The sequence below is a fragment of the Chelonia mydas genome, chromosome 19 (assembly GCF_015237465.2).
Source record: "Chelonia mydas isolate rCheMyd1 chromosome 19, rCheMyd1.pri.v2, whole genome shotgun sequence".
NCBI classification, from domain to species: Eukaryota; Metazoa; Chordata; order Testudines; family Cheloniidae; genus Chelonia; species Chelonia mydas.
The window spans coordinates 5,327,660-5,344,045 of record NC_051259.2 but is presented as its reverse complement, the minus strand read 5'-3'; the positions used below and the strand labels follow the sequence as shown (position 1 = coordinate 5,344,045).

The 16,386-nt window shown below is 52.2% G+C and overlaps 1 protein-coding gene across 2 annotated transcripts in view; it reads left to right on the top strand.

The window, feature by feature from the left end:
- The window catches only part of COL9A2 (collagen type IX alpha 2 chain), a 47,863-nt gene extending 31,477 nt beyond the window's left edge, over nt 1–16,386 (top strand). For both annotated transcript variants that reach the window (XM_043532194.1, XM_043532195.1), the window contains exons 19-32: nt 526–579; nt 1,945–1,989; nt 2,745–2,798; nt 3,514–3,567; nt 4,379–4,432; nt 7,103–7,174; nt 8,162–8,197; nt 9,204–9,248; nt 10,419–10,451; nt 11,448–11,594; nt 13,311–13,365; nt 13,460–13,648; nt 14,200–14,277; nt 14,998–16,386. In XM_043532194.1, coding sequence (XP_043388129.1) covers nt 526–579; nt 1,945–1,989; nt 2,745–2,798; nt 3,514–3,567; nt 4,379–4,432; nt 7,103–7,174; nt 8,162–8,197; nt 9,204–9,248; nt 10,419–10,451; nt 11,448–11,594; nt 13,311–13,365; nt 13,460–13,648; nt 14,200–14,277; nt 14,998–15,203 — 1,122 coding nt within the window. In that variant the 3' untranslated portion in view covers nt 15,204–16,386. The remainder of the gene's footprint in view (nt 1–525; nt 580–1,944; nt 1,990–2,744; nt 2,799–3,513; nt 3,568–4,378; nt 4,433–7,102; nt 7,175–8,161; nt 8,198–9,203; nt 9,249–10,418; nt 10,452–11,447; nt 11,595–13,310; nt 13,366–13,459; nt 13,649–14,199; nt 14,278–14,997) is intronic.

The window sequence follows — 16,386 nt, the reverse complement described above, 5'->3', positions numbered from 1 at the left end:
CGCGGGTCAGTTGAGTGCTTGCTGGAAACCGGGGGCGCTTGGCCAGCACAACAGGGCACTGTTACTCCTGCTGCAGCCTGGGCCGGGATCGCCGCATCTTTGACCCTGACGAGTGCCGTGGGGTTTGCCATCATCGGCTGGATGCTGATGTGGCACATGGATGGTTCCCAGGAGAGCGCCCCCACTCTCCCCCCAATTGGTGACCTCAGATTGGGGTCACTGCAGATGGGGTTGGGTGTTTATAGGGCCCCAGAGTTTTTCTGGGTTGCTGGGAGTGCCCATGCCACCTCCTCTGTGGGGCCATTTCAAGTGAGGGGCTGCCCGGGACACTCTCTTATAACTGCCCCTGCATTGCAAACTCTCCCATCTTGGGACACTCTCCTCTCATCCTGCTTGGAGCAGCAGAAGCTCTCGGGCCCTGTCCCCAAATCAGCTCACGTGCGCTGTGCTCTGCCAGCCCCCGATTGCCTCCAATCGCTTTGTTCTTTGCTGCCTCCCAGTAACGACTTGTCATGTCCCTTGCAGGGGAGCGCAGGGCAGCCCGGCCGCCCTGGGTCACCGGGCCACCGAGGATTAGCCGTAAGTATCGGAGCACAAGAGCCATCCCTAGCCAGACATTTCACTTGGGGCTGACCTCCTGTAACTGCTTCCCTGCTGCTGAATGCGCTTGGTACGCCAGGTAACGCATCTCTCCCGTGTTGCCCTGGGCGTTAGTGTTGTGCGGGATGCTGCAGCACTGGAGGACCGGCAGTGAAATGGTTAATCTGGAATCTCTTTTAACTACAAATCAACCTAAGCTGCCAATTTTGGACCCAGATCTGATCTTCCCCTCATCCAGCGGTGCTCAAATACGGCCACGTCTTGTCCGAACTCCCACCTGAATGGTTACTCCATCTCTTCCGGTGCAGACGTTGGTGTAGTCGATAGTTGGAATGCCACTTGGTTCATTGTCCTGAGATTTCAGTCCCATCATTCTTCCTGCTTCACCTTCCCTCAGACTCTTTGCACTTTGATCCTGAGTCTGCTCTCACTTACACTCACTGTAAATGAAGACTAACTCTGCCAAAGTTAGTGTAAAACTGGTGTAAGTCAGATCAGAAGGCACTGACCTCAGTGGACTCGCTCCTCATTCACACACAGTGTAAGTGAGAGCAGAATCAGGTGTCAGTGGAGTTACTTCTGATTTACATGTCTGTGAAAGGAGAATCAAGCTCAGAATTTGGCCTTGAATTTTGAACAGGGTAAACTGGTTGAAGTCTATGTCCAGAACTCGAACCAAACATTTCTAGAAGTCCAAAAAAGTTCAATTTAACCTTTTCATTCTCCATTTTTGCCACTGCTTTGGTACTTCTGGATGGCATTGGGGACTGGAAGCGGACGTGGAAAGATGCTGTGAGAGAGAACCTTTCTCGTGGCATCTGCGGCCCATTCTGTTCCACCTTTATCAAAAGGCCACCTGGGTTTTGTTGGTCCCTGGTTGTCCAAGGCAGGATTTCATTGTACAGGAAGGCTGGTGCCAGAAGATTTCAGCTCAAGAGGTTTAGAGAAGACTCTGAACTTTTGATCTTATTCAACCCAAGCCTTCTGAGATTTGCCCATCCCTGTGTTTGGCTTCTCATTATCTTTTGCCAGTTTTTGGCTTCTACACCCTGTGTACTCTATACATTAATCCAATCCTTAATTCTGCAGGGGGCTGGACTAGGTGACCTCTTGAGCCCTCATTTCTATGAGACTGTGATTCCTGGAGGCTGTAATAACCCTGTTGCCCTGCGGGCTGAATTCCATTGACCAGCGCTGAGGTCCTGTAAATCAGACACTTCCCTTCCTTCAAGGGGGATCTCAAAGCTGCCGGGACTGTGTCTCAGGAACTGCCCATCCAAAATGCACATTACATACAGGCAGTCACTAATACAGGCAGTCACTAATCTGGTTTTGTTTCCCCAGGGTTTGCCAGGCCAACCTGGGGCCAAAGGTGGCCCAGGAGTTAAGGTGGGTGAAAAGAGCCTTTATGTAGCGTACTGGTACTGTCACCCTCTCTTCAAATGATATGCCCATCTGTATGGTCTCTGCAAGTTACATCTGTACACCTCTGGAGAATGGGATGGCATCCTTTATGCACACAGGAACAAATCGCCCAGTAAATATAAATACAACCCCTCTGCAAATATCCTTGTCCTAGCTCATCGCTTGGACCATGTCACCCCTCTATTGGTTCCCCCTTCTCCATCACCTCCAACATGACTTGTATTTGGCCTCATAGCCTATCCCTACCTACCTTTCATCTCTTGTATACTACTGAGCTGTCAATTTCTACCTCCAGTCTGGCCCATGCTGCCAGCCTCCATCTGCCACTTGTTATATTTCCAACCAAGCCCCTTTGTGTTTTCTCCCATGCTGCCCCTCCCACTGGGGAAGAGCGCCCCCGTGAACACCTGCAAAATTACCTCATTATCTTCCCTCCGATCCCTGCTTAAAACTCTCCTTTGCCTTAATGGCTACAAAATCTTTGCAATGATTAAGCCACGGGTGTGCTGAGCCCACCGCCTATCATGGTTGTCTCATTGTTTCCTTGGGTTCCCCTCTTTGTCGGTCTGCCACTTGTCTTATGCTTAGACTATAAACTCTTCTGTTCCATGTCTGTGCAGCTCCTAGCACAATGGGGCCTGCTCCATGACTGGGGCTTCTAGCCAGTAACAAGATACAAATAATACATACAGTGAATCTTGTCTCTGGCTCATTGACAGGGTGAACCAGGTGCCCGTGGCCTTCCAGGAATCACCGGAGCCCCTGGGAAAATTGTAAGTAAAGAGACTCCGTCTGTTTATCCCTGTGACTCTCTGGCTCCCGTCCCATCAGCGCACGAGGGCGCTCTCGTCCGTCTTTGCTCGTGTTCGTTTTTCTTTGTCTCTCTATTAAGTTGACAACAAAATCGGATGCTCCCCCCCCTCCCCCTTCACTATTTGCAAAAGATCTGGAGCTGTGGCTCTGGCCGCATCTCCAAGCCCTGTGTGTCGGTCCCAGGGGCTGAGGTAAAGCCATGGAGGAGGCAGGGTGTTCAGTGGCTTTTTTTTAATCCTACACTAACTTATAAAAAGAATGTCAGATCCAGGTCCAGTGCCATGTTCTCGGTTACCCAGAGCCCCGTGGGCCCTGCCCAGCCCCAGTGCCAAATTCTGTGACCCAGAAGCCCCTGTGGCCTGGTCATAGGTCCAGTTTAGCATTCCCTGATGCTCTGAATTCAACAGGGTGAATTAAAGGTCTGGCTTTGCTGCAAATGGCAGGTGCAGCTGGCAAGGAGGGGCATGGGGAAGTCACAGAATGCCACCCCCCCACCACCATGTGATTTGCCTGTGGAAAGCACCCAAGGGCAAATGATTGCATCTGAGCACCGAGAGAGGTGATAGGCAGCTGCCGCCCCTGTGTAACTTCAGCAGATCTCTAGCTGCGTGGCAGGAGGCCGTGCTGTTCTATCTCAGTCCAATAGTCAGGCCCTGCTCTGGATTCTTTTCTTAGGGGGAACTTGGACCTCCAGGTGAGCCAGGGCCACAAGGTGTCCCCGGGGTGAAGGTAAGTCTAGAAAGTCGCAAGGGAATGTGAGCCAGAGTTCCTGAGTTCTCTGCTGGCTTTGGCAGGGAGTGTCGTGTTGCGTAAGAGAATAATAGTTAGACCAGGAACGAGGATTCCTGGGTTCTGTTCCTCGATCTGGGTGGGAATGTGTTTGAGTGTTTAGACAATGGAAGTCGGGACTCCTGGGTTCGATCCTTGGCTCACCATGTGACCCTTGGCAAGTCCCTGCCCTATCCATGCCTCAGTTTCCCCATCTGTAAACTGGGTCTAACCCACACCCCTTCACATGGGGGTAATGAGGCTTAATCCATTAATGTTTGTACCTTGCTTTGAGAACTGCGGATGAAAGGGACTCTAGAAGGGCAAACATTATTGCAGTGTCTGGCAGCCATGCACCCTGGGGGAGTCCCTGCATCTGGAATCTGCCTGTGGGAAGAGTGGGACCAGAATGGGGAAAGGGCAATAGCTGAGGGCATTGCAAGCACAGGTGTGGAACCCAGCCGGCTCATGCAAGCTCGCCCCATCTCCCCCTCCTACAGCCTTTTCCCAGAGTGCCCAGGCCTGGGGAAAGGGGAAGGCAAGCTGGAGTGAACCCCGTGTTCATGGGATGCCAGGTAGCATCCCTGCACCCTCTCCTGGGTATTTAGGAGGGTGCTGTGGGGGTGGGGGTGTAGGCAGCAGGGGTGCAGGCAAAGGAGGATTGCGTGCAAGGCGGGGATGAAGTGATGTGGAGAGATTAGCCAGGTGGTATAAGAAGGGCGCAGACAGCCCTGGCTATTCCAATCGGTTCTGTTTTCTTTCCTCTCTGCAGGGCGATCGGGGAGAGCGGGGCCCGGTGGGTCCCCAAGGCCTCCAGGGGAAAGTGGTGAGTGTGGCTTTGATTGATTGCATTTGTGTGCGCGCGCGAAGATCCAGAGCCAGAAGCTGGGAAAGGAAACGGCCCTTTTCCCTTTCCTCCTCCTCGACCCGGGCATCTGCACCCCAGCAAAAACCTAGTGTCCAGGGCTCGAGCTCAGGGAGCCGATTTTTCCAACCCCCCCGGATGGCTCAGTGCAGGGGATTGCACTGCTTGGATCGGGTTGGTAGCCAGAGAAGGGTCACCGTAGGACACAGTGGGCGTCCCCAGTCAGGTCTGCTGAGATCACCAGTGGAAGGGAGGTTTCTTACCTCTCGCTGCAAGGCCAATGTAGCGGCAGAAGGGCCTGCAAAGTGAATGGCCGGCAAAGCCGCTCTTCGGATTTGGGGTCCAGAATCAGCATGGGCAGCGGGGGGATCAACAGAGCAGGAAGAGTCAGCTCGGTTTGCAGCTCCCAGGCTGGGCCAGGCACTCCAGTATCTCCGTATCATTTGGAAGCTGCAGAGGTTTCACCTGCATTGCTCAGAGGGAGAAGAAATCGGCAGTGCGACCCTGGCACATCTCTGATGGTGGCCTGCACTGCAATTACCTTCCAAGGCTGTTTGCCAAGGTAGGACTTGGGCATGTTCCCAGTGAATCCCTCAATGCCACACACATCCTGCTTGTCCCTGCCCAGCTCAGGTGCACTATGCTGCACGCAGGAGCACAGGGTGGATGGGGACCCAGATGCTGAAGCATGGCAGTTAAGCTACTTATGGAAGGGAGGAATGTCTTAGCAGGAAGGGGTTAATCCTTATCTCCTAACATAATCCACCCACGCCTTGCCCCTAGGCACTCACACCCCTAGGTGGTGTGGTCTAGAGGATAGTGCACTGGACTAGGACTCAGGAGCTCTGGGTTCCATTCATGGCCTTCTGGGTGACCCTCAGCAAGTCACAGCCCCGCTCCGTGCCTCAGTTTCCCCATCTGTAAAACGGGGATGCTGCTGCTGATCTACATAACGTGTTTTGAGATGTTCTGATGCAAAGTGCTGCTTAAGAGCTAGGGGTCGTGACTAGTATTTTATGCCCCCAGCACAGGAGTGCAAGGAAGCCAGACATGCAACGGACTCGAGACTTCCTATGGCTCAGGGCAGGGGGCTGCGCTTTGTGGTTATCCACACTTGTGCCTACATGTAGGCGCCAAGTAGCCCTCGGAGTTGTGCTGGAGGGCAGCACACAGATTGGCTTCTCTGCAGCACACAGATGTTTTGCATGTCTCACGGAAGACCCATGCCTGGAAAGGTTTGGCCTTTGCACACCAGGGTGCATTTTGAAAGAACTAGCATGTGCACTAATTGGGAGGGAGGCATAAGTTTGGCTCAGACCCCAGGATGATTCCCCCCCCGCCCCCGAGCAGTTTAACATGAAGGAGCGACTGAGCCAGCCCAGCCCCTGCTGCGAGTGGCCAGACAGGGTGAGGGGATTAGGCAGCAGGAGAGAATCACTTGGGGATTAACGGCCCACAGGAACCGACTGTGTGTTTTCAACCAAAGCGGGGAGTGGGTCTCCTCCCCAGCCCAGAGAGAGAAGGACACACAGCAGGGAGTGTGTTTTTCTGCTCTTGGGCAGTTTAGAAGTGCAGGGTGGGCTCTAAAGCACCCCCCCTCCTTTTTCTGAGATAAATCATCTGGGAGCAAGAGCGTCCCCTCCTGGAGGACAGATTCCGTCTCGGCTCTTCTCCCTGCAGGGTTTAACAGAGACTGTAAGAAAAGGCTATTTTGGGAGAGCAGGAGAGACCTTCCCATTTCCTGGGCTCATCTCAAAGACACAAGAGGTTGAGAGGAACCCCCCACAACCCCGCTTTCTTTAACAAGTTGAATAGGAAACTCCATTTAAATGGGGCTACGGCTGTTAAATGATTGACAGGGAACCACAGTGTCCTGCAGCTGCTAGGATCCACGACCCGGAAATGAGAGTTAGGTGCTAAAGGCCTGTGAGGATCTGGGCCTCATCGCTTTGCTTGATCCGCGAAGACCCAGGATCGTGCTGTAAATGCCCAGCCAGCCGGAGCTTGGGTGACTCTAAGAGGGAGGCCGAAGGATCTTCTCCCTCTTGGCATGCAGGATGCAAAGGAAACACAGGCCATGCCACTCACAGGGTCTCTCCTCCTGTCAGTGGTCACTAGAGGGTGAACACATGCATGGAGGGGTGGATAAGCCTCCCCTGGGCACATCAGCGTGTGGTGCTGTGTTTATGGGAGTTACACGTGCAGGCGGAAAGGAGAGCAGTCCCCTTGGAGTTCTGTGCCTGAGGTTTCCACAAACACAAACGTCGTGGTACAGACCGATGGGCTCCCTATGTCTGGGCAGCATCTGGGACACGCTGCACGGGGTGCAGGAGGCCTTGCTTTACTGCTCCCTCCAGCGCAAGGGAGAAAGCTGGGGTTAGGGGGTCCAGTGGCTCTGCAGTCTAGAATACACTCATTCATTCACTATCTACCTTGCTGTAGCCTCAACATAGCTGCACCCAATTCAAATGAATAGCCGCAAATTACTCTTGGCTCTGCTCTAGTCACCAGAGCTGCCACCCCCCTCCCCGCTGAAGGTCTGTGTCTTTCCTACTGCTGGTTTCACCCACACTTCTTTCTTTCTTTCCTTCCTTCCTTCCTTCCTTCCTTCCTTCCTTCCTTGATTTCCAGGGATCGAAAGGCGAGCAAGGTCCTCCAGGGATCCCAGGGCCACAGGGCCTGCCAGGTGTCAAAGGAGACAAGGTAACATCATGAAATTCCTGACCGGGGACAAGACGGTGATGAGGGCTGAGGCGAAGAGCAAAGCTTAGAAGGGAGATGAGATCCATGAGATCCACTAGGGACCTCCCCATGAAGATTTAATCTGTCAGCAAAAATTGAGGTTACCGCGATGGGGACTGTAGAAACCCTGTAGACAGATAGATACAGTGGATGTGGTGAGTGGGTGGATGCAGCTGATGGATGAATGGATGGATACTGTGGGAATGGGAATGTCTATGTGGCCCGAGGATATGCTTTGCCAGCGCAGGTGAAGGCTGGGCTCAGATCCCAGCACCAGCAGATCTTCCTCGCTTTGCCTCCTGCAGTTTGACGGCCTGGGTCGGCTCCTCCTGCCTCATGCAGTGGAATGGCAATGAACTTGCCCAGGCAGTCCTTTACAGTCACATTTTAGCTCAGCTCATCCCTGATTTACGAGCCCAGTCAGGAACATGGAGGCTTGATCCTAAACCAGTTGGAGTCACGGGAAAGTTTCCCATTGGCTTCAATGGGCATTGGATGGTTCAGGCCCAGACACACTGAAGTGGCTTAAAATGTGAGTGCAAATGAATGCTGAGGTAACCCTGAGCCTGCAGTTGTTTGAACCCACAAACATGGAGACCCCGTGAAGGCCTGGCTGAAAAGTTGGCCCCAAGGCCCAGTTTTAATGGAAGGAGTAAATGGCTTTATTCACAACATTCAGGCTGGCTAGATAGCTAGGAGGAACCAGCCACAGCACTTGGTCTGGTGTAACCCAGGAGGGAGATTTTAGGGAGGCTGTTATTTTGGTTGTCCAAAGTCCTGGTTAGAAAGATGTTGAGGGATCTTTCTGCCCCCCGCATAGTGTGTGACCCCCCCACCCCCATTCTGCCTCTGATGTAAAACACCGAAGGTGCAATACACCTTGTCTTCTTGGGTGGAGACACAGCCGTGGCATCCCCGGTCCTGATTGTTCTCTGCTCTCTTGTCTAGGGCTCCCCAGGAAAAATTGGATCCAAAGGTGACATCGTAAGTAATTGACCTTCTTACTGCTCTGGGAAGCTGACTCCGTTGGGGTTGGGACTGTGGGCTGGAGAGATACTGGCCACTGTGTTTCCCAGGTGGGGAGCGCATTTGTAATAACCTTCTTTTCTAGAACAACCTGAGCAATCCATAGCTCGGTGGCTTGGATCCCGTGTCACCATCATTGTGTGTTAAATCCTAAGTGGCTCCCTGGAAGTGTGGCTCTTAGCTGTGTGTCATGCTGGGGCTCCTGGAGCCTTTAATACAGTACACGCAAACTCAGCAGCAAAGCCAAGAGCCTAGCCAGTTTGCAGGATTCACTTGGCATTGCTGAGCACTGAGCAGAAATTAACTCCGTTCCCACCGATCGTATCCCAGCATGCACTGAGTCTCATGTAAAATCCTCTCTGGGAGTTAGTTTAAAGTCTCGGTCAGGAAAAGGAAGGGCACAAGGGTTTAGGACCTGCCACACTGGCACTGGGTCATCAACTTCTGGTGTTCTCCTCCCAACAGTGACTGGTACCAGATGCTTCAGAGGATGCATCTGGCCAATTATTCAGTGCTGCACCTGGGGGTGGACATTTTCCTTCCTGACCACTGTGATGCTTGACTTTCTCCCTACTGTCTGAGGTGTTGCCTATCACGACATGGCTAATCCTTGAGCTAGACCCATGGAATAGTTCCCGTTTCTTTATAATCTTCATGCAGAGCCAGGCTTTTAAACACTGGCCTCTGGTTTGTTGCTCATTTTATAGGCGCAGCAAATTATTGACTGTAATGTCGGTATTTTAGATCTCCAGTGACTTGATTGTATCCACAAATCAGGCACTTGCCCAATTCAGTGACCTAGAGCATCTGCAAACAATTAGAAATGCAAAATTGCAGGCCTCAAGCCAGAGACTTGGTTAAGCTGAAAAGATGGCCCTGGATGCATGACTGAGATTGTTCTCCCCAGGGTGGGAGGGAGAAGAGGAGGAATCACATGGACTGACTTGGTTTTCCTTCCCTCTAGGGAGACCCTGGCGTGGAAGGCCTTCCCGGGGAGAAGGGGGAGAAGGTAAGGTACCCTCTGGACAAGGCTTCCTCCTGGGCTGTCGGTGTGTGTGTGTGTGATGCCATCATGATACACCAGCATTACTGAGCCATGCCACAGCACACCTTGCTACACCAGGGTGCAGCATCCTGATGTTACATTGGCCCCATTGGCTGCTTTAGGGCATGACAGCATTTCCGGGGGCTCCCTCTTGAAATCTAGAGGATCCTTCAACAATCAGGGCAGATGCTGACCCTGTTGCTGCCCTGGTACTATTCAATATTCTCATTAATGACTTGGATAATGGAGTGGAGAGAGTGCTTATAAATGCTGCAGATGACAGCCAGCTGGGAGGGGTTGCTAGCACTTTCGAGGACAGGATTGGAATTTGAAAGGACCTTGACAAAGTGGAGAATTGGTCTGAAATCAACAAGATGAAATTCAATGAAGACAAGTGCAAAGTACTCCTCTTAGGAAGGAAATATCAAATGCACCACTACAAAATGGGAACTAGCTGGCTAGGTGATAGTCCTGCTGAAAACGATCTGGGGGTTCTAGAAGATCACAAATCGAATGTGAGCCAAGAGCGTGATGCTGTTGCGAAAAAGGCAAATATCAGTCTGGGGTGTATTAACAGGAGTGTCGGAGGTAAGACACAGGAGGTGAGGCCTTGGCTGGAGTCCTGTGTCCAGTTTTGGGGGCCCGACTTTAGGAAAGATGTGGACTCATTGGAAAGAGTCTGGAGGTGGGCAACAAAGATGCTAACATGTTTAGGAAACCTGACCTATGAGGAAAGGTTAAAAAAAGACGGAGGCGGGACCTGATAACTGCTATAGGGAGGATGGTGATCAATTGTCCTACCTCCAGTGGACGGGGAGAACAAGAAGTAACGGGCTGAATTTGCAGCAAGGGAAATTTGTTAGATCCGAGGAAAAACTTTCCAGCTCTCAGGAGGTTATGGAATCCTCGTCACTGGAGGTTTTTGAGAACAGCTTAGGCAAACACCTGTCCGGGAAGGTCCAGGTTCACCTGGTCCTGCCTCAACACAGGGGGCTGGACTTGATGACTTCTCGAGGTTCCTTTCAGCCCGACACTCTCATTGTTCTGTGGTCTCCCCGGGGAGGGTGCTGAGCGGTAACACAAGGGCTCGTGGCTGTATCTGCCAACCACATTCCCTTTCTCCTCTATTCCTAGGGGGAGTCAGGCGAGCCAGGACCAAAGGGTCAGGTGAGTAACTGTGAATTTAGGAGTTAACAACTCGCCGCCCCTCCGCTCTCAGCTTTCCCTCCGGATAGCCCTTCATCGCTCATTCTATCACTGGATGGAGTCTGCGTGGGTTGGTGGGGGTCAGGCAGGAACTCTTCTCTCCCTGTAATTGTTCTAAGAGATTCCGAAAACTGGGCAATTATGAGGAACCAGGATGGACTCAGCATGGCATGATCCTGTTTCGGTTCCATGGGCCAAGCTTCTTAGTGGTCTGTGGATGATCCGAGTCCAGGGCCATCCCACATCGCCAGCCGATGCTGCTGAAAGATCCATAGGCACCTGATGTCCAGGTCCCACTGGAGAGAGGCCTGCGTTGCCTTAAGCTCCATTCCCACCACTAAACCTCCTTGCTGGAACTTCAGCAGAGAGGCCAAGGGCCGAATGGGGCGGAGGCGTCTGAGCTCCAGGCTGGGTCCCTTTGGGTCAGGGTTGAGAAACACGTCAGCAGAGGTTGGCTTGGGGGACGCGTGTCTCTCATGTGGACACACAGAAGACGTCATGCTCCAGGGATCCTGGCACTTCTTGGGAGCTGTAGATTCACAGGGACAGGAGAAGAATAAGCCTAGACACCTGATTTCATGAAACCAGCTGTTTTAAAGAATAGAAGGCCCGATCCTCAGCTGATGTGAATGGGCATAATTCCGTGGAACTCAGTGAAGCTTCATGGATTGATGCCAGCTGAGAACTGAACCCAAGTCCTGTGTGTTTTGCTTTCTGGTGGGAGCATGAATATGTTTCCGTTAGCGAGAGAGAGACCTCAGCGACCATATTCAGACCAGGATCCAAATGCCCCCTACAGTCAGCTTCAGGCTTTGGGGCCAGCCTGTTGTATAGCCAGCTATCAAATCTGGATTCCCCTAAAGTGCTGACCTTTAGGATCGGCTCCCTCTTTAGCGTCCAGACCAATTGGCCTGAGATTATCCGGTTGCTGACCCCCTCTCTGTGTGTGCATCGCAGCAAGGTGTCCATGGTGAGCCTGGCTTTACTGGCCCCACTGGGGATGCAGGGTCACCTGGCGTGAGAGGTTACCCAGGACCCCCAGGCCCTCGAGGGCTCAACGGAGAGCGCGGTGTGCCAGGAATGCCGGGGCAGCAAGGCGTGTCGGTGAGTAACTCCCTGTCCCGTACCCTGGCTGGGCCCCCTTCATGTCCCAGGGGTGAAATGTGTCTTAAATCCATAGGGCCATCACTGAGATTAACCCTAGGGTCCCCTGGTGGGGATGGGGTTGAAGAGGGTGGTGGTGGGTGGGGAGATGCAATGAAACCAGCCAGAGCTTTGTCTCATCATTTAGCTCTACAAAGGGGGGCGGGATCTGGGCCTGACCCCGCTCCACTGACATGAATAGCCAGAGCTTCACTGACATCAGTGGACCAGGAGCAGCTGCTGCTTGGCCAAAGGTACAGGCTGGAGAGTCCTAAGCAGCAGGAGCCAGGCAGGTAGGTATCTTTACTAGGATTTAGGCAACCGTGCCCTCTTATGGCCAATACCGAGCACTGCAAGGACAGGCCCAGCTGGCTGAATCATTGGGTTACTGGAGAGATCACAAGGGGTGGACTTTTTTTTCCTTCCCCCTTCTCCCCATGTCTCTTGAGCAAATGCTTCAAATGCCGGTTTTATGTGGAAGGAGTGACTCCGGGAAGGCTGGGGAGTTGTGTTTCCACCTGAAAATGTGAGCTGGTGCCAAAGGTTTAGCTGCTGTTGGACTTGAGGCTCCCTCTTGCCATAGGCAGCGGGTTAAAACTTGTTGCTGGTGATAATCGTAGCAGGTATTATGGATAGTTCAGGCCCCTTGGGACGGAGGGGAAGGGGCTTTCTGGTGCACGGGCCTAGTCAATAGGGTTAAACAAGGGATGCGTTTCCTCCTCCCTGCCATGTGCACATGTTCAGAGCACCTTGGAAATGTCTGTTCATTGTTGCTCTGGGTGTTTCACCCCCGACATGAGGTCTCTGCACTACCTAAGTCCTCAATATAGGGCTGAAGCGAGCCTTAAGTGAGGCCTCGGCCTTGTGCTGGATCCTCTGCACGGGGGTGGGGGGGATTTTGCCCTAAATTTACAGATTTAGGGGGGGAAAAAATCTGCAACAACAAATCCTCAGCCTGCAGGTCAGACCGAGCTAGAGGATCTGGGGCTTGCCCCTTAGCTTAGCTCAGCCTTCTCCATTTCCACCACCGGATCTCCATCGTGTTCAGCAGCATGAGATGGACAGGGTGGTCATGATCCCTGACACCTGCTGGGGCCCCCCAGGGAGAGACCTCCCCCTCCCTAGCTAGCAGCAGGTCATTCATGGGGCAGTGATAATGGCCTGGAGCCAGGTTTCCACTGGGCAATGCTCCTCACCAGTAGGTGTGTTCGGTTCTATTCGTAGCCAGCACATGGCATGTTAGTGTGTAGGACACATGGCTGGTTTGCCAGCCACTGCATCTCTGGGCTTGCAATTACAGCTCCCCACCCAGACCCTGAACACACACAAGTCCCCTAAAGCCTAGCCTATGTGGAGCGAAGAGTGGGGGTCGGGGATGGCCTGGGAAGTCCTTGTGGGCCCCAGTTGGAGAACCCCTGTGTTAGAATACTACAGCCCTGCCAGGGGAGATGATCTGTCCAGTGGCTGCTGGATTACCAGGCTCCAGAACAGTAGCAGACCCTCTTGATCGTGTTAGTGGGGGCAGCCTAGCCAGTGGGGTGCCCCATGCAATGTGACTAAACTCGCATCACCAGGTAGGGTGGGGTTGGCCCTGCAGCGAGCAGCTGGGAAAGAGCGTTAGTCTCTGTTTAGCAGGCAGCCGAATCTCTGAGCGTCTCTCCTGTCTCCTGCTCTCAGGGCCGGGATGCCGGGGACCAGCATATTGTTGACGTGGTCTTGAAGATGCTGCAAGGTGAGTAGAAGCATGGGCCTCACCCCCTCCCACCCTGACGTGGGGAACCCCTGCTGAGCCCCCCGCCATAATGCTCCCTGCGTCTGCCTTACAGAGCAGCTGGCAGAGCTGGCAGTGAGCGCCAAGAGAGCAGCACTGGGTGGAGCAGGCGTGATGGGGCCGCCCGGGCCCCCAGGCCCCCCTGGATCACCGGGTGAACAAGGCCCACATGGGCACGCTGGACCCCGCGGCATCCCGGGTATTCTAGGAGCCCCGGGGCAGATCGGCAATACCGGACCCAAAGGTGAGTGAGGCACCAGCTCCGCTGCCTTGAGACGGGGGGATCATTGGGGATCAGAGGGAAGGGGCTGCCCTCTTCTTGCCCCCTCCTCCCCTGATTAGAAACTGCCGTTGCAAATAAAACATTGACAAAATTTGGCCATTTTCCCCCCCAGATTGATGTTTTTGGGTTTGTTTTTTTTTGCTGAAACACTTTTTTCATTCCCCCCCCCAGGTTGTGCTTTGTTTATATAATCCCCAGTGGGCATTTTTGATTGGTCAGCGTAGTCATGTGATGGGATTTTCAAAACCATTTTTCCCCCCCCGAACGACCCCTGTATATTCTGCTAGCTGGACCCTGGATCTTATTTTGCTGTCTCTGTGTAGACTCAGGCTCCCTTGGGACAAACACGCACACGCATGGGCTGACTTCTCCTCTTCCTTCTCGGCATCCCATCGTCACTGAGTTCTCTTCTAGCCCTGCACAGTTGCTGCCTCCCAGGTCCTCTCCTTGGACACATTAAGCCATCACTTTTACGCTGCAGTCACAACAAATCTCCCCCTTTTTTCACGCAGGGAAACGAGGGGAGAAAGGAGAGCGTGGCGAGGTCGGGCGTGGACATCAGGGTATGCCGGGACCACCAGGCATCCCAGGTAGGCTCGTCGCTGAACTCTGACACCCCTATTCTGATGTTTGGGAGCGGAAGGTTAAGAGGACAGAGGCTACTCCCTGTGGCATAGACTCATTCTCTGTCCTGATCAATGGCACCCCCAGCTGTCGCGGTCCTGGACTCCCCTCATGCCTCTCTGCCAATGCCCCTCCATCCGTATTCACATTCCTGACTCCCAGTTATCCCAGTCCTGGGCCCCCAACAGCTCTGCCAATGTACCACAGTCCTGACCAGCAGCCCCTCTACTATTCCCATTCTCAGGCCCCCTCACACAGCTCTGTGGATGAACCCCAGTCCTGAGCAGCCCAATGACACCAGCCAGTAACTGCCTGTCCTCCCAGCTCAGCAGACATTGTCTTCTTGCTCAGGGCAGGGCTCAGATATAGGAACCCGTGAGGCCTCCAATAGGAAGATGTCAAGATACTTGGTTGCTTAAAACTTCACTTGATGTTTATGGCTAACAATCTCCTGACCAGTGAGAGAGTCCCAGAGTGTGACTTTTCCCCCCGGCAGGAAGTTCATTGATTTCAGTGGGAGTTAATTGCACCCTGCCTGGGAAGAACTGGACACTTTCCCTAAGTGCAGCCCAATCCAAAAACTAGTGAGAATCTTTGCATTGACTTCAGTGGGCTTTTGAGTCAGGTGAGAGGGACCTGTCCTGGAATATACACCACTGGACACTGAGTGTTTCCTCTCATTCTAGGTCTCCCTGGCATTTCTGGACATGCCATCAATGGCAAAGACGGAGATCGAGGGTCCCCTGGAGTCCCTGGAGAAGCAGGCCGGCCTGGTTTACCTGGGCCTGCTGGTCTTCCTGGATTCTGCGAGCTGGCTGCCTGCTTAGGAGCCTCTGCATTCACCTCAGGGCGCCTGACCGAACCAGGCACCATCAAGGGACCTTCGTACTGAGTGACATGTGCCAGCATCCTTGGGGGAAATGAAAACGGGAACTTTTATAGACCAAGCTGGCAACACACCATCAAGACATGGCCAGGCCGGGGCTGGGAACCAAAGAAATGGGGAACTCCGAACACATGAAAACAAGATAGATTGATATGCCTATATGCTTGGGTATCAAAACCATCCATGCTCTTCTGGTATGAAGACGGCACTTGGCCAACCTGAGAAAACCCAAACAAGGGGAATAAAAGGCACCAATGGGGATTTAATTATAAATGCTCAGATACCTTGGACTGTGGCAGGGGAAAGATCCAGAGGAACAAAGGAGTGGGGGGAGAAGGGGTGGTTTCCTCCCATATTTTGTACTTAGTATTAGGGTCCATTAATTACCTCATTATGATTTTCCACACCCTTCTAAAGTAAATAAATGGCCTTTTATTAATATTCTCTTATTCTTTGATGTTATATTTGGAGGGGAGGAGGGTTTATTGTTGTGTCTGCCCTTTTTTGGTGCTATTTTTAAGGGACAAAATAATTGTGGTTTAATATTTAACTGAATCACCAGATCAGTGTCAGGTGCGCCCCGAGCTGTAAATCTTTGTAAAATAGGATTGTTTTATAAATAAGAATGAATAAAAAAGACCAACTTTTAAAAAACAAATGGACAATAAAATCAAGATGGAACGTTAATGAACTTAATCAATGCGTTGATTTCTTTGAACAAAATAGGGGTTTGTTGGTTTGTTTTTTAAACAAAACAAAACACTTTGTTATTACTGTTATTTTATTATTATTTTTGGTGGGTGCCTACAGGGTTAAATACCCTCCCTGTTGAAATTATTCCAGCCTCTTGATTAACTTCATTAACAAGAGTTATTTATTTTGTGCGTGTTGGGAAGATGGTGTGGCTCTTCTTGGGTGGGGTGTGTGTGTGTGAGTGTGTGTGTGTGTGTGAGAGAGAGAGAGAGAGAAAGAAAGAGAGAGGTTGAGTTTCAGGAGCTGTCCAAGGTGCCGACCCAAAAGAGTCTCAAATTCCAAGTGGCAATACTGTTTACATTTGATACCCTGTGTGTTAGACTGTAATAAACTTGCACAGCTGTCCACAAAATAAAGGTAATTGGTGGAATTATTTTTTGTTGGATTTAGATGGGCAGAAGTTTAATTTTTTTTGTTTCTAGTCCTAATTTTCCCT